The sequence below is a fragment of the Ammodytes marinus genome (assembly GCF_949987685.1).
Source record: "Ammodytes marinus genome assembly, chromosome: 3".
In the NCBI taxonomy this organism is placed as follows: Eukaryota; Metazoa; Chordata; class Actinopteri; order Uranoscopiformes; family Ammodytidae; genus Ammodytes; species Ammodytes marinus.
The window spans coordinates 29,356,631-29,381,859 of record NC_137232.1 but is presented as its reverse complement, the minus strand read 5'-3'; the positions used below and the strand labels follow the sequence as shown (position 1 = coordinate 29,381,859).

Below are 25,229 nucleotides of genomic sequence, written 5' to 3'. Positions count from 1 at the left end.
AAATGCTGGGGGAACATGTGGTGCTATTCCTGGGACAACATGTCAGCCCCTGTTGGTGCTATTCCTCCGTTCATTTACACTATTCCTCCATTCATTTAGACGGCGGGAGGTGCGCGTGTAATAGAGACGCCCTGGTCAGGCAAGGCGTGTGAGTTAGACGCCGGTCCATGCGTGTCTATTAGACGCCTCGGCGTGATACCAGGTTGCCCTGCAACACAGATGCTCAGAAACAGAGGTTATACAACTAAATATTAGTTCAGTGATTCATAGGAAAGCTAAATCTTCATGCATTTTTTAGTTGATACAGTAAATGTTTGAGTTGTAAAGAAAAATGCAGACACTGCTATTTTTTTGAACAGTCTAAGATTCCTTTTTCTTCACTTTCTGTAAAGATATAGAAACATTTGTCAAATGTTTCTTCATATTTGGAGTTGGAATAGAATGTGCAATGTCCCCAATGCATTTGCGTGCATGGAAATACAAGCTATTATTAGGATTTTGATCTTTACTCAATTTTTTAAACACACTGCTATTATTTTGAACACAACTGTACATACAGTATATGTATCTCATGTAGACATTTCACTAAGTCTCTCAAGAGATCAAAACATTTTCAAAAAAAAGAAAAAAACCAGAGTAGAATTATTTTAAACCAAACTAAACCAGCACATATTGTTTTTTATCAAGACACACTCGAAGAAGAGCATTTGCTATGAGTTTTATCAGTGGTAGTTTTTATTGGAGGTCCTATGTGATGTTAGTTAGTACCGTGTTGTGTGGGTGGCAATAATGTCTGGCCGGCTCTGTGACAGCAAGGCAAACACCAATTAATACAGTCGATGAAGCGCACAATTCATTAGGTGCCAGTAACAAAACAGTGGTATTTAGGGCTCTCCTGGGTCACCTTGGTTTCCACAGCTGTGCAGCGTTAGCAATCATACAATCATTCTTAATATGGGGAGCACTGTGTGAGTGCATACCGGGAAAGACAGACTGAAAACAAAACAAATAAAACATCAGTTGGAGATTGCAGCTTAGATTGGTCGGTACCAGTTAGACACTTGGAGTTTCTAAGGGAATGATGAAGGTAAAAAACAACAAAAACAAACAGGTTAAATTAAATTCCGCAGTTCAGTGTTTGAATGTGTCTGTCACTAGAAACGAGTGAATTCAAATCCCAGTGTCCCAAGATTAAAATAAATCAGGTGTCAATAAAAACAAGTAAATCAAACATTTAACCACGTCTTGTTCAGAGTGAGAATGTGTGTGATATCTAAACAAGAAAATAACTCAAGCATCTGAAAAAGAAGAAAAAATAATTCCATTTCATCATACACTTTGAGAAACAAACTCTTTAAAGCATTTCAAATCACATTTTTCATAAATGACATTTTCTGTACCATCAAATATATGAAGCAAAACTTCACTATAATCTTTCAGCATTGTCAAGATTGTGAAAGTGATTTCTATAAAACAGAAAACATTTTCCAACCAAACTCACATTCAGGTCTTAGGGGGTTTCCATGTGTCACCATTAGTCAGTGCCTTCTTCAAATGCTATATATGCGCACGCACAGCAGGAGTTCAACTCTAAAGCTTCTCTGCTGTTTTCAATGAATCAGTCAGTCAGTAAAACGCCATGCAGGCACAGAGCAATGATCATTTCTCCCTCATAAAAATCACTCATTCTTGCCCTGCAGTAGACAAGAACATGTCTAAATTGGGCTTTGGGATGTGGCATTGACAGAGATCAAATGTAATCATGTTGAATAGAATAATGCACAGATATTCTATGCGGGCACAAACAAACCAGCAAGTTTATAATCCAGCTATTTCTGATGAGTTTGGAAGTTGTCAAATCACCAGTGTGATTGTCAAATGAACTAAAACGCAGCACAGAAACAATTCAGTCAGACCTACATTCACCTCCAAAAGCAAATTGCTTCCTTTTCTTTCTTTCATTCTTTCCCTGGAAAGGCCTTAAAGTGCTTCACTCTCTATTCTATAACACAATGCAGTTCTTCTTAGTTTTGGAAGTGTTTTCAGGTCTGTCAGGGTTCTCAGTTGAAAAACTCTTACGAGATGCTCTTTACTGCACCTAATCCGGTACACGTATAATACATGACATACATGATACATATTTCATTTAAAACAATATGATAATCTGTGAAGGTACATTTCTACTTTTTAATTTGGTTCAATTTAGTTGCATAAAATTGAATTTTCATGCTATCATTGCATCCAAGACAGACACTTGAAATGGGGGAAGGGAGAGTATAATATGGGTTGGAAGGTGTTTCTTAAAGGAGTAGTTTGACATTTCGGGAAATATGCTTACTTGCTTTCTTACAGAGAGTGAGATGAAAAGATTGGTACCACTCTCTCACCTGTACGCTGAATACTGGGCCAGGGACAGATGGTTGCTAGCTTAGTATAAGGACCGGACACAGGGGAAACGGCTTGCTAAACTGGCTAGCCGGCTGCTGGCTGTAGTTTCGTTATGGAAATAGTATCAATATTTTCTTTTTGGCAAGAAAGTGAATAAGTGCATTTCTCAATATAGCAAACTATTCCTAGCAAAAAGTTGTCACATGGACAAAGAGTTGCTCAAGAGGGCAGATGAAGGGTTCATATCCAAAATGTTTTATATCCAATTAATAGAGAAAATCCTCAAGTTCATAATTTAATCTTAAAAATTGAAAAGATCAAGTCTGTCTTCTTCCTTTTGTCAACCATGGATTTAAGATACTTAGTTTATGTCGAAAAACTGACATTAATTGATTGTTTAAGCAATCAATCGTTTTGTAAAAGTAGGAGTAACTTTGCTTTTCAAATATTGGATATGTCATTTTGGAACGAAACTCTTCGATTGTAAACTGTACCCTGGTCGGGCTAATGCAAGGCGGCATCCAAATGCATTAGCATTAAAAAAGGCAGTCTGGCTCCAAGAGCCAGAAAAGAAAAATTAAGAAACTTACAAGTGTGGAATGGTAAAAATGTCACACTTTACAGTACACACTTGCTCGCACACACGCACACAGTCCCACACTCCCACATACACACACACATATACACACACACACACACACACACGCACACACACACATGCGTGAATATAATCGCGCAAATGCAGAATCATACTTGCACACTGGACATGTCACAGACATATCTGGCATGCATTTTTTTTTAAAGAAAACACTTTTTGTTAGAAATTTTTCAACTGGTCTAGAGCTCTGATAATTTCTTTATGTACATAAATTAACAATAAATATAGGTAATGTTTATATATTTTGAAATATATACAATAAATAATGAAATATTCTTATATATTTCAAATATATTCATAGAATTCTTTCTATTTTTGAAACATTTTTTAAGAGGTATAGTCACAGTTTAGTAATAAAACATGTAAGAACACGGGTCTCCCTATCAGTTTGGCTGCAGCATCCCCCTTTTTTCAAAAGATGAATTAGTTGTGATCAAAGTATGGCCTTTGTGTCCGAGCTGAATACATTCTACTCCATTAGAAGGATGAGCAATAATACACTGTAGCCTACGCTATGGTAGGGGCAATTGATGATGAGGATACAAATACTGACATGGATCTCATCAGTGTTTAGATTCTGATAAATCCAATAAATATTTCAACACATTGGTCCGACAGGGAACCAGCCCCGACAGAGACCGTATGCTCAGGATATAACAAGGGAATAGGGACTGATGGGTGAAGCTGTGCTCCTAGCTACAGCAGTCCTGTTACTTTTTGGTCGTGGGACAACACTGCAACCTGATCACATGGAGGTTTACCAAAGGGACGCTGCAGCGAGGACCTCTAGGGGACAATTGGCTTGGAACAGTCTCTAGAGAGTATATAAAGCCATCAAGACTCGAAAAGAAAAAACCCAGTTTCTTTGACTCGATCTCTCCTCCTTTTTTTGACACACATAGACTGGAACTGGACCACAATAACACTGACCGAGGGGAGCTAGGTTGTCTAAATGCATGCAGTAGATTTCCCTCTTTCTCTGCCGCTGTCATGGTCGACGCAGTTTTACAGTAGGATGCACTTGGAAAAAAAGAGAGAAGAGGGAAACGTTTTTTTCCCCACATGTGTGAAGAAGGAGCATGTCTCACGCCTTCCCACAATGCCTCAGTGATGTTAGGGACAACTCAGTTCCTCTGTGTGGTAGGGCACATTTTTGTCCATTTGAACCTGTATGTGCGCTGGAGACGACTTTGTCTATTGGACCAGACGACTGTGTCTGTTGGTCCCGCTTCCCCCTCTGTCCTCCTTCTCTGTCTTGCTGCTGCCTGCGTACGGGTTCACAAACAAAACAGGTCCCATATTGCACAGTATGCCCTCATGGCCTTGTGGTGGTGTGTCAGTGATAGCGACTTCTCTTCTCTTCAGCCTCAGAGCTGAAGTCCCTTAAACCAATGCCTCGCTGGAGGTTCAATAAAGAGTCTTTCATCTAAACAAGATAAGAAAAACAATGTGTCAGTTTGTTTATTGAAAACGGTGAAAGCACTCACCTACATAAATTGCAATTCACTTACTTCCTTTTAGATAATTAAATTACTCATTTTGATCCTGGTGCTGCAGACTTGCCATTGGGAAATACTTAAGATTTCTATGTTCTAAATAAATTAAATTCATCCATCCATTAATTCATTTCAAGTAGTGGTCTTTATGGGTGGATGAAAAGTAGGTAGGTTCCTTTATATACAGGTCAATCATTGGTTATGTATCATTCGGTCAGCCTGCTTGCACATGATTTTATGGCATTAATTTGTATAATTCTGGATACTTCTGTTACTTTAGATTGAACTGTACTACGTACAGTGTGTGAATCCAATGGCCATATATCCAGTAGTTGAGGTGTACTGGCTCAAAGGCGCCCTCTCTCAAAAAAGGATGTAATGCAATTTCATAATGCTAAATTGGTAATATGTATATGGTGAAATAGTGTACAAGCCAGTGAAAACTACCAAGTGGTAACATAACATGTTTAACCTATATAATTTGTTTGGTCTGAGCATTCAGTATATACAATAGATATAGATATAGATAAAAAACTCCTGTTCATCATTCCTTCTCCCAACACAACACAGTGTCAAAGTGCTGCTTTTAAGTTGCCAACTACAGTGGTGTCTGGGTAAATTCAGTTACTTCTAATTGCATATGCAGTGTATATGCATATACCCAATACAAAAGGAGGCAACCTCATCTCCAATACATCACAGTTGTGACGGGACCTCGTACCTGGTCTAGCAGCACCACTGATGACTTGATAATCTCCCTCCACTTCTGCAGCTCGGAGTCATGGTAACGCTGTTGTGCCTCCAGGAGCTGGGCCCACTCCATCTGCGTCTGAGGCAGTTTACTGAGAGGAAAACACACACATGCACACGCATACGTTAGGGTGCAGCCGCTGAAGCATGACTGCCAGCAAACAGTTTGCTAAATTGTTTCAGTAAGACCGGAGCTATTCAGTGGCAATTTTAGAAGCGTAGTGTATTCCTATTGCACACGTGACAACACTATAGAACATACTGTATATGCCTAAAACATTTGTGTGCGTTTGTACCTTTCATGCAGCCGCAGACCTTGCCAGGTTGTTAATGACTGTGCGGAATACTCCAGCATCCACAGCTTGTAGAAGAGCATCATGTTGAGGAACACCAGCAGGACCAGGCTGGAGAAGGGCAAGAAGGGAAGGTAATGGTAAATGGATGGACTTGACTTATATAGCGCTTTTAGCCTATTTTCTCCCCAAAGCGCTTTACATTTCTTACCACATTCACCCATTCACACACACACACTCATACACCGATGGCAGTAGCTGCATGAACCATTGAGAGCAATGTGGGGTTCAGTGTCTTTCCCAGGGACATTTCGACATGTGGCGGGTAGGCGGGGATCGAACCACAGACCCTGCAACACAGTGGACTACCGCCCTACCCACGTCGCCACTGCTGCAAAGGCCGCAAAGGAGGAAAAGTCAACACATGACTCTTTGCCCACACATCTCATTCATTCCAAATGCCCTCGAGTAGCTAATCTGTACATGGCAGTGACAAATTATGCTGGAAATACTTTTTTTTGTCACAAGCCTCTGGCTGTGCTAACTATACAGGTAATGTACCTTAGACAGATCCTACGGATGGCAATGATGGGAGAGGAGAGAGAGAGAGAGGTTACACACAAGAGACCGACAATGAGCCATTTACAAGACGGCAAAAACAAAGTAATTGTAAATGAGACAACAAACTCAACAGAGACTACTAAACAAGTTGATGAAATCATGAAACGAGTGACTCAGAGAAATTTGATGAACATGTTTACAGTACATATACTTTTGAGTCATGTGAGCATGTTTCCATAAAATACAACAAGCATCCCTATGTAAGTGTGTGTGTGTGTGTGTGTGTGTGTGTGTGTGTGTGTGTGTATGTCTGGTGTGATCAGTTTACGTACACAAAGCTGATGATGAGCAGCAGTTTGGAGACGCTGTAGAGGGCAAAGCCTCCCGACAGGTGGTGATGGTGTTCTGGACTCTGGTGTCTGGTTTGCGTGGAGCCTGCCACGTGTTTGATCCTGTGAATGACTTCGTCGTCCGTCGGCGTGGTGACGGGGCTGAGCGCCTCGGCCAGATGCTGGCTGCGCATGTGTGTGAGCGGCCTCTTCTTCCGCCTCACCGTGGAGTTCTTCACCACCTTGGGAGAGAGCTGGTGGACTTCACACAGTATGTCCTCCAGCTTGGACAGCTCCAGCTCTGAGAGGGGAACCAGCCAGGCAACAGTTATGTCATCACACATTCATACCACGTCTGATCCAGAATCAACTAAAGCTATTGCTGCATTTAAAAACAAAAATGACCGAAATCCCTTTTGCGTGGAGGTGGAGTCAGCTATTCTGAAGAATGCTTGTTGTCAAAATCCGGTATGTCAACAAAGGGTATGTAAACAAAGTGGGACGTACCATAGCTAGCAACATGCTTGTTTAGTCTAGCCCGTGTATTAACACTTTTTCAGCCACACACAGTACAGACAGGTAGCGGATCGCGAGGAGATATTTCCTGATATTGACAAAAAGAGATTTTGACAACAAGCGTTCTTCAGAATCACTGACTCCAATGACTTAATTCTCTTCATTCCCTTCTCTTTATTCCTAGCCCAAAAATACTGTACCTCTGCGGTTCAAGTGCGCAATTTTTACGAAGTGCTTCTTAGAAATATCACAGAGAATTCCCACTGCTACATCTGCTCATTTACAGAATAACAATACAGTATATATATAAAAAAGTGTAATGTATTTTCACAAAGGAAATAACAACAAATTACTTAAGTCAAAATCGATGAAGAAACAATTCTTATGTTTACCGAGATGGCGAAAGTTCTCTTCTAGCCCACTCCAGAAGTTTTTCTCTATGAAGCCTTTCACCAGCCCCCACGGCTGTTTCCTGTAACGCAGCTCTGTGGATACCCTGTGGAGACACACACAGAAATGCATTGATACAGATGTTTACTATAGGAGACAAAACTGGACATATAAATAGGTTAAAATGTATATTGAAAGCAAATTCAGAAGTAAAGCTGTTGAAAACAAAACAAAACAAAAACAAAAAAAAATATTAAAGCAAACTATAATTTGATCAAAATAAGAAGAACTGCATGAATGGAATATGAGGTGTGTGCGCTATTGGTATCAGACCACGTCCTACTCACCGTAACCGACACTTGTTCTTGGCCACCCTTGTTAGCATGTAGCGGTTGAGAGTGTAGAAGTAATCGTGGTAGGGCACGTCATGTGTGATGACCTCAGCATCGATGATGTAACACTCACTCTCCTGACTGGCTTTGTACAGAGTCTGATAAAAAGGAAGGAGAACGTAGTTTAATAAAGTGTCATTTTAGAAAGGACGACCCCAAACTCAGAATGTATTCGTTGTACAAGAAAGGTTACTAATAGACAAGAGTTGACTGCACCTGTGTCTCACAGACTGTGGCTGTTTTGGGGGCCAGGGGGTTGGACAGGGAGATGGTGTACATGATCTCTCTGGTCTGGTTCCCAGCTTCTTCCTCCTTCTTCCATGGGTGGTATACCACATCTGGATAGCAAGACGATGACAGACAGAGAGAGAGAGAGAGAGAGAGAGAGAGAGAGAGAGAGGGAGAGAGAGAGAGAGAGAGCGAGAGGGGAAAGAGAGCGAGAGAGAGAGAGAGAGAGAGAGAAAGAGAGAGAGAGAGAGAGAGAGAGAGAGAGAGAGAGAGAGAGAGAGAGATGGTGAGTTCATGCAGCCTACAGGGCAGCAGATAGCTTTGAGTCCATAGAGGTATTGGAAAAACTGACCTGAGAACCGCCTTTGTTCCATGAAGTCGCTCATGAACTGCGACTCTGTGAAGAGGACGTCATAGAGCTTGTCCACGTTGCAGCTGTAGATCTCATTGATGTACTGCCTGCCATTCAGATCCTCATGGAAGGCCTGTACTTCACCTAGGATCCGAGAGACATTGCATTAGAATCATCTGTAGCCCCCTGTAATGTGTGTTGAGATCAACAAAAGAGCAGACTTGTCACTAGGTTATGTATCTATGAAAAAGAAGGTGTGGATTGAGTCACCTTCGTCGTGTGTTTCCGATGAGTCGCTGAGCTCAGTGGGGATGTCTTCGTTGTCGTTGAAGTCCAGAGAGGGAGAGGGGACGGGACCACCAGGCCCGCTGGTATCATTCAGCTTCTCTTCCAAAAGCAGTGGTAAAGCCAGAAGCTCACTGTCTGGTAAGCAGTCTGCATACTCATCTGCTTGCAGGTCAAACTGGGGTAAAAGAAAGAAAATTAGAATGAAAAAATGACCCAGAGAGGTGTATTTGTACTTAATCAACATGTGAGTATAAGTAAAAGTTCAGCATAGGACATATTTAACTCACTGTGATGGGTGTATTGTGGTTGCGTGGACTGGGCATGGTGCTGTGTGGGACAACCTTCCTATGTAGTAGAGGAGGGCTGCCCTCAGGCTTGGCATCGGTGCTTCCTTTCAACAAGTTGTCGCTGTTAATCTCATTCTCCTCGATGGGGATCTCCTCACTGAACCTGAAGGCACCAGAAAAACCGGCAATCATTTTTACTCAGCTCTACCCATCTTATCTCATCTCACATCATGAATGAGTTTCTTGTAAAAACTTGCCAAGTAGTGTTTGCAAACTTTTTATGGTCTGATAAGGCTTGGTTAGGTGTTTAAGGCCGGCAGTATTTGACATGTGGTAAAACACAGTCAGGATGTTTGGACAATCACAGCAAAATTGGCTTAGAATACTTGTGTGGAGCTGAAAGAACCTCAAACCAACAAAGTATGTGTTTCTGGATTTCATTAAAAGTCTTTATGTATTAAAAAAAAATCTCCGCTCCTCTTTTACAATAGAACAGTAGACTATTATCTCCCTATAGAAAAAGCCGTAATCACTCCATTATGGATAATCTAATTTGACCTCAGTTCAGCCTTTGAAGTAAATCTCTCGCCTCACACTGACAGTTTGAGTTCAGCCAGATATGTGTACAGACAGCTGGATATAGACAAAAGATTATGCCGCCAAATCGATCAGAAACGCATTCGTAGCCCCACGTTTGCTCAAAGGCGAGTTGACAGAAAACTTCAAACAATATGAGTGCACTGGAGACCAAACAGATCCCAGAATCACAACTCTGTATTGATTTCGCTTTGTAAATCCACTTCAGACATGAAGGGAAGATGTGAATCAAGGGGAGAGACAGAGCAGAGGGTGATTTTTAAAGCCTTCAGAGGAATAAACTGTTTGTTGTGTTGCATCTTTTCGCAGCCGTAACGTTTTCCCTAACTGCTGAGCGGTGTCGGACGCAGCTGGTGAAGTGTGTAAAAAGTGTTGAGTAGGATGATGAGTATGTAATCATGTTTCTTAAATGGATTAGTCAAGAGTGCTGGAGGAAGTGTGTGTATGCTTGTATGTGACAGAGCATGCGAGCACCACTTGCTACAGCTCACATTTGACTCTAATTATAGAGCAATTTGACTACTTGTGTCATCGATTGGACAATGTTTATAGTGGTAACCATAGTAACTGATACTGCAGCACCAATAGACTCACCCCATGGTGTTGAAATCGTCGTCAGGGGGAACGTAGTCCTCGTCGTCGCTGGTTAGGCCGAGCTCGTTGCCATAGCACTGGTGAACAAAGTGCCACAGTTCTTTGGGGCACAGGGGCTGCAAGAGGCATGGACCAATCAAATCAAAAGTAAGAAATTAGAAGACTCACAAATATAGCACAGAGTTAGTATGAATGAATATTGGCAAAATGCCAGATTGGCTTACCTTGTCCAGCAGCGCATTCTGCCACAGCCTGAACATCATCATGTAAGTCCTGTCCCTGGCTCCAAACGAGGTGAAAAAGTGCTGTGAAAAAGATATATGATAATTATATATGATAAATTGTTAGTGGAAATTGTGGTGACATTCTGGCAGCGATGGTGGGCACTTATAACTTGCCAACCATTCTTCAGTCGCCAATTTATGTCAGGGACATATCCCCTTGTTGGTGATGAAGAAGAATCACCAGTCACAGACAGTTTATTTACTGTCTGTTTAGGTGAAGTAATTAGATTTTCACTGTTCATTCTTATGTATGCCTACATTAGTTACTATCCAGTTTGAGCTGCAACTGATATAGGTTTTTATTAGCCTGTGTTTAGTCATTCAGTATACTTTACCTTCTCAGTGTCTGTGCAGACCTGGATGGCATTGGGAATGAGACGGGCAGTCTTCTCTTTAGTCATTGAGCAGATGTCCTTTAGCCGCACTGTCAGCTACACACGCACACAAACAAAATTGCACAATTATGACCCGATACTGCCGACATACAGAAACATGGGAGTACCGATACTGCCGACATACAGAAACATGGGAGTACGCATTTGTGGAGAGTCTGAGCGCTAACAAGCATACCAGTGTTTCCCAGCGGAAGATGTTGCTATAGAAACAGATCCAGTTCTCAGAGAGGTAGAGTCGCCCCTGCAGGAGGATGTCCCGTTGAAGAGCACAGGAGTAGTCTGGAACACAGAGGCCTCACTTTGTCAGTTACAACTATACTAACTCACAAACATTAAGTATGATGCAAAATTGCCAAAGACATAAACGAGAAACTAAATCATTAAGATTGAAGACAAAATAGCGAAATAATCATGAAAATTAAAGGTCCATAAACAGACATGCCAATCGAATAGATTTGAATAAACACTTAAATTTTAAAGAGCTCCCTTAACTATGTTAAACAAACCTCACAGCAGTGTTCTACAACACACCTTTTGTGTGTATGTCTTGCTTACTAGCTGTGACATCATCATTACCAAACATAATAAAGTCGAAGAAAGACTTAGAGCTCAGTTTAACGCAGAGTTGTACTTTTTCAAGGAATTTCAGACAATGACAGTATTCATTGTATAGTTGGGAAAAACAAGCAGCAACAAAGTCAACTTGTGACAGTATATTTTAATGGCACAGTTCAGTATGTAGCTTAGAATGCATCACACATTCCTTATCAGGTCATACATCCCGTGTCATCATGCTCGATACTTCAAACAGGATATTTGGTTATGTCTCTTTTCTGTTCTGTCAGGATTAATCATTTTCTAATTATGAACAATTTAGCTGCACCCATGCCAATCCTTGATGGCCCCTGTTTGTCTTTGGCGTCCACTCACCCACAATGAGTCTCTCTGTGTCGGGGAGCTGCTTGAAGAGTTTCCTAAAGTCCTCATTGCGCTGCTTGTAAGTCGGGCTCAGCACCTGCAGCAGTCACAGGGAAAGTCAGAAACATTACCACACACGCACACACACACACACACACACACACACACACACGCACACACACACATCCAAAATTCACACTCTTCATGCACTCTGACTTGCTCACTCACAAGTATTGTCTCCGTTGAGCAGCCCCAGTTATTTGTTTCCACAAGCATGTAAGGTAACCTTGTCAAAACCACCCACATGTTTGATCTGGATCAGACAATGAGGGTCTCTGTTAGACTCTAATTATACTGTGGTTTTCATTCTGTGGGTGATTTTGACAGGTACTGGAAATGAGTGAACAGTGAATGGCAAGCAGAGGTATACTGTATGTGGCCTGAGTTCTCTATGGAGCTCCATCGTAAATGTTTCTCAACAACAAAGTGATTTAAAGCGCAATTCCAAAACATCAGCCCGCTGCAGATCATTCAACACACATGCTGCCGTGCCCATGAGCATTTATTATATGAGTCACATTCTCACATTTGCATTACAGAGCAACAAGTGTCTTACAATAAGGCTTTTGTTCGGGGACAAGGGATGGGAGAACTGATGACACCTCAAGTACGAACAAAACTGTGCATATTGGCTGGAGTAACCTGGTCAATCTGGGAAGGATATCCTATCAAAACAAGATCCCACTTTTGTTTGCTTGGCTTCAGCACACTTGATTATTTACAGAGAGCGCCTGCGTTGTATAAAATCTCCAAACGTGTGCCAAAGTGAGGGCTCTAACTGTCTGTGCCAGATGCCTTCCTTCAACAGGAAAGCCACAGGAAACAATAGCTGCCAATACAGTAACAAGGGGTTCACAAAGACAAAAGAGAAATGTATTCCTCTGGATGGAACGGCTTGTCCCATGTTCCATACTTTAATAGGCTATGTCTTGGGAGTATCTATTTCTGTTTCTACTTGCCTTTAAGAGTGGTGTGCTGGTGTTAAAACTGCTCTGAATACATGTGTGTGACATCTCTGACAGGCTGTTACTAACTGCCTGGAGTTGAATTGAACTGCCTTAACTGCACACACTATCAAGATGCTTCCCCCTTGACCAGAAACAGCCGAACACGCTTACACTGTTCATCGAACAAGTTGCTTAACACAGTAACCCGATGGACACTCAAAAACAACAGGCCTCTTATGAGTTCCAAGAGAATTTAAAAAGCTATGACTCATACCCAAACCAGTTCTTTTTCTTTGGTAGTGGGGGAATTACCGTAGCAGCGTACAGCAAAACTTGCTACTAAGACTTTTTGTTGACTCCTCTTGTGGGATTTTACTTTCCCCCCAAAAAATAGACAATATTTTATTTTTTGCTTCTACACATTGTTTTGTTTCCTCTTCTCCCAGAGCTCAACTTACAGCAGGGATCTCCTCAGTGTCCCACTCAGGGTCCTGAAGGTCTGAGGCAGCCCAGCCCCACTCCCAACCCCATTCCCCTCTGGCTGGACCCTGCAGAAGCCACCCTGCCAATGCCTCATCCAGCTCCAGCACCGCCTCCCACTCCGACATCGTACTATCCTCGAGCATTTCCATATATCCTTTTTGGGACGCCTGGATGAAGGCAAATATTTTCCAAAATAGGCCCCTGATGGGGCTCTTCTGGCGCTGGAGAACTCGTCTGTTACAGCAGGTTTGGAAAATAAGAGTAGTAGCTTGTCTGCGGTATCTGCCCCCCACTCCCGTTTTTGGGTGCTGCTCCCAGTTCAGAGTTGAGTGGTGGACGCAGCACACTCCAGCCACATGATCCTTGTCTCGCTCTGTCGTTCTCTCTCTCTTCCTTTCACACACACAGGGAGAGGAGTTACGGCCGTTGCCCTCTAGTAACCCCCGGCCAACAAGTCCTTTATTATCAAGCCAGTAGCTCTTTTCTTTTTTTTCCCCCCTTTACGCCTCCCAGTATGTGTGTGTGAGTGGTCGTGTGTGTAGTTGTTTTCCTCTAGCTGTCCAGGTTTGAGTGCCTTCTAATAACCCAGTTTACGACCAGCAAAGAATGATGCTGTTTTACTTTGTGGAGAGGAGGACTAATGCAAACAAAGATGTGGTTGAGAAGAAAGTAAACAGGACTGGATCAGAGATAGAAATGAATGTTTTCAGCCCTCTCAAAGTGTGCGTTGAGTCCGTCTTGCTGTCCAAGTCCCCAAGTGATTGAGTTACAGAGAACAGATGTGAGCGTAACCTCCAGTTACCTCTGCCTGCAAAACAACACCATCAATCTTGACAGGGTCTGCACTGGGTTGTGGACCACAGCTTAAACCGCAGGGTAAACTGTCTAGACTAACACCGTGTCGGTTTCATTGGATCATTTATGTTGTGTATGAAGAGCTGCCGGAATCCAAACTTAAAAAGATACCAAAAGCTCAGATCAGTGACGATCTGAATACATTTAAGGTATGAAGGCACCCCCCGTCATTCCTCCCTGCCTTGGCATTGAGGTCATTCATGTACTCATTTATTCCTGATACTCGATCGCCCTCTGTTACTCTTAGCAGGCAAGAGAGATGTAGAGATTGCAGTGCCAATTTAAGCAGCGCTTAAAAAAACAACTGGTATGCAGCATGCCCTCCCACCATTCTTGACTAAAAATAATATTTCAGGAGTGAAGAAGGTGGGCATAGTGATGGAAGTCCAAGCGGCAAAAAACAACAAAAAAAAAGCGTTACTACAGCTTGACTCGTGCTGGCTGTAGCAAATGTGTGGCCAAGATTTGTGCGCTTAATTCCAGCAATAACTTTCCTCTGCTGTCATTTCCTGAACGCCACTTGAAACACACAAACTATCTGACGCAGGAAAATAGACGAATAGAATTGCAAAAATAATCTTTAGAAGAAAGCCTCTCTGGAACACAGTCCTGATGATTCACCCCGTTGAGAAAGTCTTCACATGAAGTGGACGAAAGTTCATTGGAATAAGGGTTCATCTGCTAAAAAAACTGCTGCTGAAAACAAATCATCCCATTTGATGAAAGTGTGAGTCTTCCATGCTGACCGTCGTCGTTTTATATCCTGCTCACTTAGTTCATTTTCTCCAACAAACCAAGAAGCATCCAGTGTTCAGGTAGCAATGCCAGACATGGGATGAGGTGGGACCGTGGATACACAGCGTTTATGGATTTAGTTAGATATTAACTCGCTGGACAAACAGTAAGGGATGGGAGAGACTGGTACTGTAAACCAGGGTGGGGCTTTAGTGCCTCATGGGGGATTAGAGGTGTATGTGCCCATCCTGATAACAACAGTACAATCCTTTATGTGGGTGTATGTATCGATCTGAGTGAAGCAATGTGTAAGGCCTGACGTCAGGATGCATCGATCTATGTAGATTTAAACAAATTCCCTTTATTCACTGACTACAGTACTAATCTCACTTATCTGTGTGCTGTTTGTCAGTGTTTTCCTCCTTGTTGCCAACGCATCTAAACCTTTAGGTATGGATGTCTCAGTAGCATTGCGACAAACTGGTGTAAATGTACTGCGAATGAACAGATGCTATTTGAGGGCTGTGGAAGAAAGATGGCCACTGTGCACCTCTATGACAGGCTCAGAACTCATATTAGGACGGATGGATTATGCATCACTGTGGGTTCAGTGCCATGGGAGATCATCATTGCGATGTCGAGGTGCACACGTACACACACACTGTTCCACATGCAGGTGCATCATGGGTACGATACCTACACATACAGTCACATCCAACTATTGTAAAAGCTATTGAACATATTTCACTTATTCATTGGGCTTCCCTATTAATTGTATGAGTAAGAATGAGTGTACAAGATGCCAGGAAAACAGCCATAATACTGAGATGAACTTTGGTTCTATGTGTGGTGTGATGAGTACACTTACAGAACACGTTTCGGGAAAATTACACTTGATTTTAGCACGATTTTAAAACAAACGGTAAATACAAGCAGATGAAAAACAATGCTGGCCTTGTGCTTGTTAATTTACTTATTGTCAATAAATACCATGAACAGGCCAACACTGTCGATGCAATGAGTCTGTCTCTCCATCCGCTTTGACTGGAGCAGCTGACTGCTAGTACTCTAGTTTAATTTTTAAGCAATTTTCTAAAAACAGCTGGAGTGTAGAGTAAATGTTACATAATTACTCAAGTTCCAATGAGGATTATTACAGTATTTCCAGCAGCAGGACAGTTTGAGTTTGAGTCAAAACAACTAAGGTGTCCAAGTTTAATAGTTTTTTAACAATTGAGCTCTTCATCACAGATGAATATATCAGGTTTTTGTCTACAGTCAATACATGTTAGTATATCAACTCAATCTTTTCATGGGATTTGTTGAGAATAAGAAATATAAATTACCAGCGTCATCCTTTAAGAAAATAAGATTAGAGATAATATAGAAGTAATGTAGTTTCTTTTTTTTGCAGTGTATTTCATGACGAGGGCAGATAGTCCTGGTATCTTGCACAATTGATGTACGTATACTGTGCCAGCTGTATGTTAGACACTAGACACTAAAAGTGCAACTGCCAGAGCAAGATACACTCTAGATTGTTAATTGTGATTCTTCTTTCTAGATAGCGGGTCAGTGAAGGAAATGTGAGTGGCTTTCTAGAGCAAAGTGCATTAGTAATTAAGTAGCTGTTTGGACTTTTAAGATCCTTTGAACTCAACAGCAACTCTCCATTTTCCCCTATGGGACATGGACACGGAAATAGCTTTGGGCTGGAGCGAAACATGCCATGACCTAAAGCGCCATGCTGCATTCCCCTGTTGTTCAGAGGCATTCAAGGCTTGTCCAGATGCCCTTGTGATGGTTTGTTGATTTGTTTAGTACAGTGAGAAACTCAGTGGGCTTGTTACCACCTGTTGCGTGCCGGATTTAGACGTTTAAGTGGTGACAGACCTTTGACCACCATCTCAGGGACTTGTGACAAATCCAGGACACTCTTACAGTTAATATGAATCATAATTGAATAAGAAAAAAGAAATGATAGGGCTTTAGTTGCATTAACATGTCAAGATCACTTCCTCCAAAGTGTGGCTTTGCGAGTAGGTGGTAACAATACTGATTGAAGTCAATGGAATGAGAAACAGGCAGTAGGGATGTTATCATTACACCGGTCAGAGAACCAAAATAAAGAGCAAGAGAGGCAGAAAGAGATCCAGGGTTGCACAAGAATACAAGTCATGCTTACTCTTAGGATGTGTTGTCTTTCATGCTGGGGAGAGAGGGGAAGAGTGTACACACACGGTATAAAAAAGAAAAGAAATAAAACAACATAAAATGGGAAAAAGTCCAATAAAGACACTTCTGGAGAAAGCAGGGGTTGACACTGAGAAGTGCAATCTCTATCATTCTCATTCTTGCTCACTATGTTGGCTGAATTAACACAACAGGCCCCCATTCAGTGTAAAAATTGGTTAAAAAATAATCATAAAAGCTATAGTGCGTACCTTTTGCATATAAATGAATGTCGGTTACAAGTAGCGCCCCAATAAATGTTTCAGTTGTTGATTATACATGAATTCCTCATAGAGGAAATAGAAGTTACGCACTATAGCTTTAAGGGGTTGTTCACAGCAAACGACCAAATAAAGAAGAACTATTGTGGTATCAGAAATAGAGTGAGCACACCATCTTGTGGCGGAATATAAAACTGCAATACTTTGGCTTTGATGAGTCTATCCAGAATGTATCACGAAGAAGAGAATGAGGTCAAATGATTAATTATTATCAATACATTTAGCGGTTTAAGTCCTGCTGAAGTCTTCCCTTGATGCATCAGAGAGGTCCACCAGTTTCTCTTTTAAACCCCTGCCAATCCCTACAGGGAGGTAACAGTAACCCACACTAGTGATTTGGTGCTCCACCAAACAGGGTCAAGGACAGAAACCTTTGATCTTGTTAGCCCCACTCACATGCTTAAAACAACTACAAGAGACTTCCAGGAGTCACCCACATGACATGAACTCACACCAGCACACATATACACCCATAAAAAGGACTGACAAAATCAATAGTTGATAATGTAGAACAAAAAGAAAGTAAAAAGGTGTGACTTACATTGTACCAGCTTTGGCTCTTCTGTGGAAAGAGAAAGAGAGACAGACAGAGGGTTTATTTCACTCTGTGGAACTTTCACACACTGCAGCAGGCGTGTGGGCTCACACAGGCGTATAGAGAGTGTAGTGTGGAGGTCATACTGTACCTGACGCTCTTTTCCTGCCAGGAAATACAGCAACTATTTCAAAACTGCGGACAGTCTGTACTTTTCAACTGTGCTTGATTTTAGACTTCAAAGTGCTGAGGTAAACGCAGGTGCAAATTCTCTTTCAGTTCTACTCCCTTGTAACTCAAATAACACTGATACTAAAGGAATAGTTCAACATCTCTATTTCTTAAGGCTTAAGGCTTTTAGCTTTACTCTCCGGCTCAAGAAAAGGTGACTGAAACCGTTCCTGAAACTGTGCGTGCATTTTTTATATAGAAATGGGCAAAGGTTGCTCATCCAGGTTAGCTTAGCTCAAACAGTGGTAGTCAAGAGGAGTAAGTCAAAAGATAAACATTACAACATCAATTAACTTCCATGTGTGCTTGTGGGACTTGTATATTTACCACGTAAGGTTGCACTCTATATTTTAACCGTTTATGTTATTTTATAATCAAATACATAATGGAAAGAAACCAGGAAGTACCCATTACTGTCACGTATGTATTTGGTTCTTAAATGACATAACGTGTAAAAAATACAGAGTGCAACACGTAGAGAATAAACGAGTCCAAACAAGCAAACGGGAACCTATACGAGCAACCTTCGCCCATTTCTAAATGAAAAATGCACGCACAGTTACAGTTTCTGTAGCCTTTTCCTGAGCCGCAGAGTGAGGCAAAACGCTAAACATTTAAAATGTTTAACTATTCCTTTAAATAATGGCACAACGCCCTTTGGTTCAATCATTTATTGATTAATCAAATAGATGAATCTTTCAAAATAAAAGGATTTGGGCAGAAAGTCTGCTTTTTGTATTGGCGGAACTGAAAGTAATTTCACTCCAAACCTGTGATAAAGTGCATTAGATAAAGTATGTAACGTCATGTGCTAAAATATGTCCATCTCTGTCTTAAGAAATCAGTCACCAATAATGTATCTGAAATTGTTTAAACAAACAAGTGACATTAACCCTTGCATAATGTTACATTTGACAACAATCAAGTTTAGGAAACTGCTTGGAACAAGTGAAAAGATGGGATTTAATGCTCCACAGTATATTAAATGAATCATAATAATGTAATTTAGTGAGCTCTTCATAACAACTAATCAATTATTATGCACTTTTGTATCAGCAGAGGGCAGCAGATATATGTCTTAATCATGACTATGACATGACAACATTTTTCTCCAGCCCACAAAACACACTTTCCTCCCTAGCAGTCTAAGAGCAAAGGTCCCAGAGGGGAAACATGCAGGTGATCATTCAGAGGGTGAAACAAGAAAGGATATTCAGGGGAGAGAAGAGAAGGGCAAGAAGTGATATCCAGTGTCTAATTCCAGTTTTACCATACATAAAAGTACCCAATTTTTATGTTTATGCAACAACAAAAAAGGTCAGTTAAGTTAACTATAGCATTTTTCTTTACTAGAGATTGAGTGAGAATGTGTCTCAAAATGGTATCAAACATTTTCATATTACTAGTGTGCCTCACAAGCTAAATGTAGCAAAGTGTATTGTACATTTGTCTTCAAGAAACCTGAAACCAATTAAATTCCTCTCTTGCGCCTATGGTAATCAAAGTTTTCTCTGTGTGACACAGGGCGTATGTGTGTGTGTTTTCAGCGAGCTGCAGTGGCTGTGACGATAGCGGGGCTAAAGTGGGCTAATCTGATTTGAAGGTGACATAGACACGAGAGAGGAATTACTTTGGCCACGCTCTGGATATGGTGTGGGTGTGTGTTACTGGGTTATATTGTGTGTGACTAAGAGCTAGCAAGTGTGCGAGACTTGTGACAGCAATGTTTGCACGGAGAGGTACTTTTTATTGTGATTACAAATATGTGGTGCGAGAAGGAGAAAAAGAGACGGAAACACCACTCTCCAACATTTGTCTGGGATTCCTCTGTGATCTACACTGGGTCTGTTTCTATAGTTCTAAGTAACATTATTCGGTTTAAAGGTCACCACATATGGGACTGTAGATCACAAAAATGTGAACTTTTTGCCTGATACATTCAGAGAGAAATTTCAAGTGAAAAAAGCTGATGGAGAAAAAAGCCTTTCTCACGATGGCCCACAGAGGCCCAGTTTTTACATCAAAAAAATAAGTGGGCTGTGAAATTCAGATTACAACAAGCTTAAAGAATAAAGCGGAATATTAAACTAAAAGGATATTTTAGAATAAACAATTTCTACTGTATATGGTTCAACCACTATCCCCTTCGTGTGACTCTGGGGATGGAAAGCATGGGAAAGGACACGAGGGACTGACACTATCAAAGGAGATCCTACAGTCGCACAGCTACAAAGGAAGTGGAGGGCTGGGAGGTTTTAAGAGGGGCCAGCAGCAGGGATTGTCTATGGGTCAAATGAAAACAAGAAGAAATGCTTACTTTAATCAGGTTTAGTCTGTCATACTGAAAGAAAGATTTAAAGAGAAAACAAAACGTTAACCAAAGAAGTGAGCAACATAAACGCAGAAAGAAAATGAAGAAGGTGAGGTCCGATGAGTCTCTGGTTCGTAAACAACTCTGAAGGACTGAGCTGCCAAATGAAATGCGATAGCTTCAGAAGTCTGAGGTTGAATAATGTTACTGTGCCACTAAATCTGACTCTCCACCTAGCTTGTAAGTAACCGGAGAAGCCCGACTGATTATTGTTGCGTAAGTCATCGTTATCGTCATATGGCCCTCACTGGAGACCCGTGGCACCTCTTTTAGCTGAATGCACTCTTTTATTTGGATTGCATTAGGGCTAGGGTGATCAAGCTCACGTTGCCGGGACGACCTCACGCCATGTCTGGGGTCACATGACCACTGCTGACCGTAGAGGCTCATGCAATTGGGTTGGGGGGATGAGGGGGAAATGAAAAGTGATGTAATCAATTCTGGATTTGTGTGTTATGTGTGTGAAACAGATCACTAGGCCGCTATTCACACCAAGCTCCTATTTATTGTCTCCCTGTGTTTGACTGTCCGATCTCTGCCGGTGTCTTGAACATTTTGACACAAATGAGACCCTATAAACAGACTTCCAATATACTTAGCAATAAAGGTAATGAGTGTCAAGAAAGGACGTGATGTAGCCTGAAAAGTAGCAAACTGGATGAATGATGAATGCCACATTATGGACGATGCACTAACATGTAACACCAGCCTGCTGTATATTTACAGGAAGGGGAGGGAGATTTTCGGCTCATGGTGGTAGAAAAAAATAAAGAAAATAAAGCAGTAGGGATCATCTCGTATGGCAAGAGAGAGGCTGCTCAAATAATGATGTCGTCCTGGAGCTCTGGACTGGGATGCTGGCACGACTTTCAAGAGTTTTCTTTCGCCCCCTGCAGCTGGACAGTTGCGCAGCGTGACAGATATAAAGCTCTCATAACCAAAATGGACAAGTTTGTAGAAAGAGGGACAGGGCACAGGCTGAAGCAGGGAAAGGGGAAGAGGAAAGGATAAATGTATTTAGACATTTGCAGTATTGTATTTCTCCATTATATGTTTGTGCTCGCTTCTTTATTGTTTTCTTTGATTTCACTACATTCAAACGTCATGACCCCGACGATGTATGAAAAGTATGTATACCAAGCTTAATAGTAATATTTGAAAATGTAATCCGGAATGTGCTACATTGCATATCACCAGAAAAGGAAAAGAAAGGGAAGATGAGGAGAGTAGAGGAGGTGAGTTGTGCGGTTGTGTGGGGTTGTCTGTTTTAAGAAATGTCCATCTGCTCTGATGGGTGGGTGCAGATGGGGCTTGCAACGGTTGCAGTGTGCGCAGGAACAAGCTGGGCTCAGGGCGAAGCATTGCAAACAGGGGTTTTTCAGGACATTTCCACAGAGCAGCTCACAAGACAAGAGTTGGGGCAGGAGGGAAGGTGGGCACAGAAATATTTGAAGAACAGAAAAAAGAGTAATGCTTACTTTGGAAAGTCGCTTGTGAGACTAGCATGCAATCAGGAGAAGAACAAAGAAAAATCAGATAGAAAAAAAAATGAAAAGAAAAAGAAATCAACTGCAAGAAGAAACAGCTGAAAGTACAAACAGAAGAGCTGAACAGTCATCATCAGATGGCACACATTATCATATGGCATGTAGCAGCAGCAGCAAAGAGAGAAGGCGTGCACACTGTGTCGTGGAGATAATAAAAACGATGAGAGAAGGAGACAAAAAAAAAACTCCCAACAAGTGATTTAAAACACATGAGGACAGAATGAGAAGGTACATGAAGATGGGAGTGACATGGCTTACTTTCTAACATTTTGGAAGCTCAAATGTGTGCTGAGCAAACAAAACATTAGGGCCACATGCTCCTGCTGTTGAATACTCCGAGAAATGTGTCAATCGCTCAGTTCACTTGTGATCAGTTTCTTGAATGTCTGAACACAATTTTAGAATCAGGAGAAAACAAGCTGATAAACTGTTATCAGTATCTATATCATACATGTATAAAAGCAGAGCACTGGCTCATGATATGTCTGTCTACACAGTGCTGTGAAAATCTGTTCACAAGACATACGGAAATCCAACTAACAGGTACACAAGCTAAAGGGTACAGGGTGGAGCATTTGGTTTGAGTTAGTATGGTAAGTTAGCTTGTCTTTTTCAGAGTAACTTTGTTGTTTCAGTACTTAAAGCTTGTAGTCAAAATCACTTTATGTCAAGAAAAGTGAATATCTCCTCACTATCTGCTACCTGTCCATACTGTATGTATGCTGAAATATCTGGTACACAGCCTAGGCTCTGTAAACATGTATGTAAACAAAGGGGCTCGGACCCACCCACCGTAGCTAGCAGTAGCAACAATGCTATTTATATAGGCTAAGCTACTGATTGGCTTATATTTTGGCTTTGAAAAGTATTTGGCTTCAACACCTATTTGCATATTGACCGGCTTATTGTCACACTTGCTACTATTAAAAACACATGCTACCTGTAATTAATAGCAGTAAGCCTATTGATAGCAATGTTGCTAGCTACAGTGGTTGGGACCGAGCCCCTTTGTTTACATACCCCTTTACAGAACCTATTAACTATATATTTTTTTTCTGCAGGCACACAGTACAGACAGGTGGCGGATTGTGAGGAAATATTAACAAGCAATTTTGACAACAAGCTCCAGAATAACTGACTCCACCTTTGCTGTGTACCCCAGACCATATCCCATTGCCCTGACTACTTAAGCGTTCACTTGAGCTCAGAGTCGGCAGATTCATCCTTTGCCCCTGTGCCACATCACTAGTTTTCAACCTATTATTCTAGAACCCCATTTTTCGATGAGCAGGGAAAAAATCTCAATGGTGAGAAAACTATATCAAGAATATGATCAATTTACTCAACTGAAAACTGCTCAGTTCTCTAAAACAGATAAAAGCATTCTTTCACCCCTGCATTACAGCTCTGGGTAGGATAAAGTGGCAACATTTCAATATCAGACTGTCTTGTTTACCATTAAAGTGCAGTTTTGGGAAAGGAAAAAAAAAATTGTTTACTAGTTGGTATATGGGATGTAAAAATAAAAGTCTGGAATGGAGAGGAGGGTGCAATCTCTTCTGAGGTAGGGAGAGTGACAGCTGCAGCTCGCTAATTACATATCAGTAAGTACAAGTCAATAACCAATCATAAAGGTTACAGTATGGCACTACTCTTGGAAAAAATAATACAACTGGACCGACTCTGACGTGTCGATGCAGTCACAGCTTACAAATGACTGCACATGTGACAGTTACCATGTCAACTTGACTACAGCACCATAACGCCACTATTATGATCGCTATAACATCACAATGAAACACCGGGGGAAAGCACTCAGCTGCTGACCTAATTTCACTGTCGTTTATCTAATTTGTTTCTCCTTTACACAAGATCCATTTGTTGTTTACCGTTAGTAAACATGTATAACTGTCTCACATGCACTCTTATACTCCCTTCTGTATTACGTAAAAGTGAATTAAAAATGCTCTTTAGAAGAAAGAAATACAGATACGAGTTGAGCTGTGTTTTTATATAATCAAACATGGCTGCCTAATCAGCTCACATAACCATATAGTTGTAATGTGTGCTGTTGATGATTTATTTGGATCAGAGATGACTCATAATATCATAGAAGTGTCCTGAGCCTAATCCTGATCAGAATAACTTAAATTCACTGTGAATGTGAAATTGGTACTTTTTTGTCGAGTAAAGTAAAGCCTTACCTTCTGGTAAAAATAAAAGCGTACCACACCTTAAACTGTGAGGATACCTTTTGTCTCCATCAAACGGGTACCTAGAAGCATTTTGGGGTGGCTCACCTTTGAGTTCTTTCCCCCGCTTCTTGCTGACTGCAGGGAGTATGTTCTCTGGACAACCTGCTCGGGCGTGGAGGGGGATTTGTCAGAGGAGTGGTCTGAACCCTTCTCGACCATATTCTCTCCCTCCTGGCTCTGTGGTGTGGGAGAGCGCGAGCGTTTGCGCAGGACTGGTGAGCAGGCAGGGGTGCTCTTGTTTGAGTTACTGGCAGTGCTGAACAAAAAAAAGGTAAAAGAAGAAAGAGGGTTGAGAAAATCGTCCACATATTTATTTGTAATGTTATCCATTCTTACAAAAAAAAAATATATATCAGTGGTAACACCATGCAAGGCAGTGGCGTTAGTTAACAGATCAGTGTGGACAGCATCAGGGAGCATTAAACACTGTTTCCTCATGCTTACATCATTTGAGGCTTAACAGCCTTGAAGCACCATGTGCTATCCTGGCTAATAACAGCTAAGCTAATACGGGAACCCAGCGACAACAACAACAACAACAAATGCAGTAAGACATGGTCACGCATGACCTGAGGATTTTCTCACTAATGCCACACTTTAAAAGCCCCAAGGAAATCGATATGTTTGTTTCTGAGCCCACCGCAAACTTGATTAAGAAATGGACTGGAGTCTGTAAAACGAAATAGTGTCTCAACCTTGACATTTACTTAGCTGTTTATTTCAAATCCCGTAAAATCTGAGGCCTCACAACAAGAAAGGATCTTTTTCCGTGAATTTCTAAAACTGTTTCCCAGAGGCTGTAGCAAAGCCATGACCCATCTGGAAGACATAACAAGGATTCAATGAACAGGTAAAACGCCAGGTGGAAAACATCATTCAGGCTATTAAAGTAGGCCTATATCACATGATTCTATCATCTCAAACTGAGGGACTTTAACAAGGGGATTTCGCTGTAATACACCCAATTACAGCTCTCCAGCC

The 25,229-nt window shown here is 41.4% G+C and overlaps 1 protein-coding gene across 1 annotated transcript; it reads right to left on the bottom strand.

The window, feature by feature from the left end:
* Window positions 1-4,382: 4,382 nt before the first annotated feature.
* gramd1bb (GRAM domain containing 1Bb) lies at window positions 4,383-24,422 on the bottom strand (the record flags this gene model as incomplete). Its single annotated transcript, XM_080024956.1, has 21 exons — window positions 24,294-24,422; window positions 21,925-21,945; window positions 20,393-20,416; window positions 17,851-17,871; window positions 16,982-17,005; window positions 11,729-11,813; window positions 10,974-11,077; window positions 10,739-10,834; window positions 10,344-10,424; window positions 10,120-10,235; window positions 8,929-9,091; window positions 8,624-8,816; window positions 8,354-8,497; window positions 7,990-8,111; window positions 7,729-7,871; window positions 7,384-7,487; window positions 6,479-6,776; window positions 6,147-6,158; window positions 5,589-5,696; window positions 5,264-5,384; window positions 4,383-4,472 (listed from the first exon to the last, which is right to left on the bottom strand). The coding sequence occupies exons 1-21, from the start codon at window positions 24,405-24,407 to the stop codon at window positions 4,383-4,385; spliced, it is 2,184 nt and encodes a 727-aa protein (XP_079881082.1). The 5' UTR covers window positions 24,408-24,422.
* Between the last annotated feature and the right edge of the window lie 807 nt (window positions 24,423-25,229).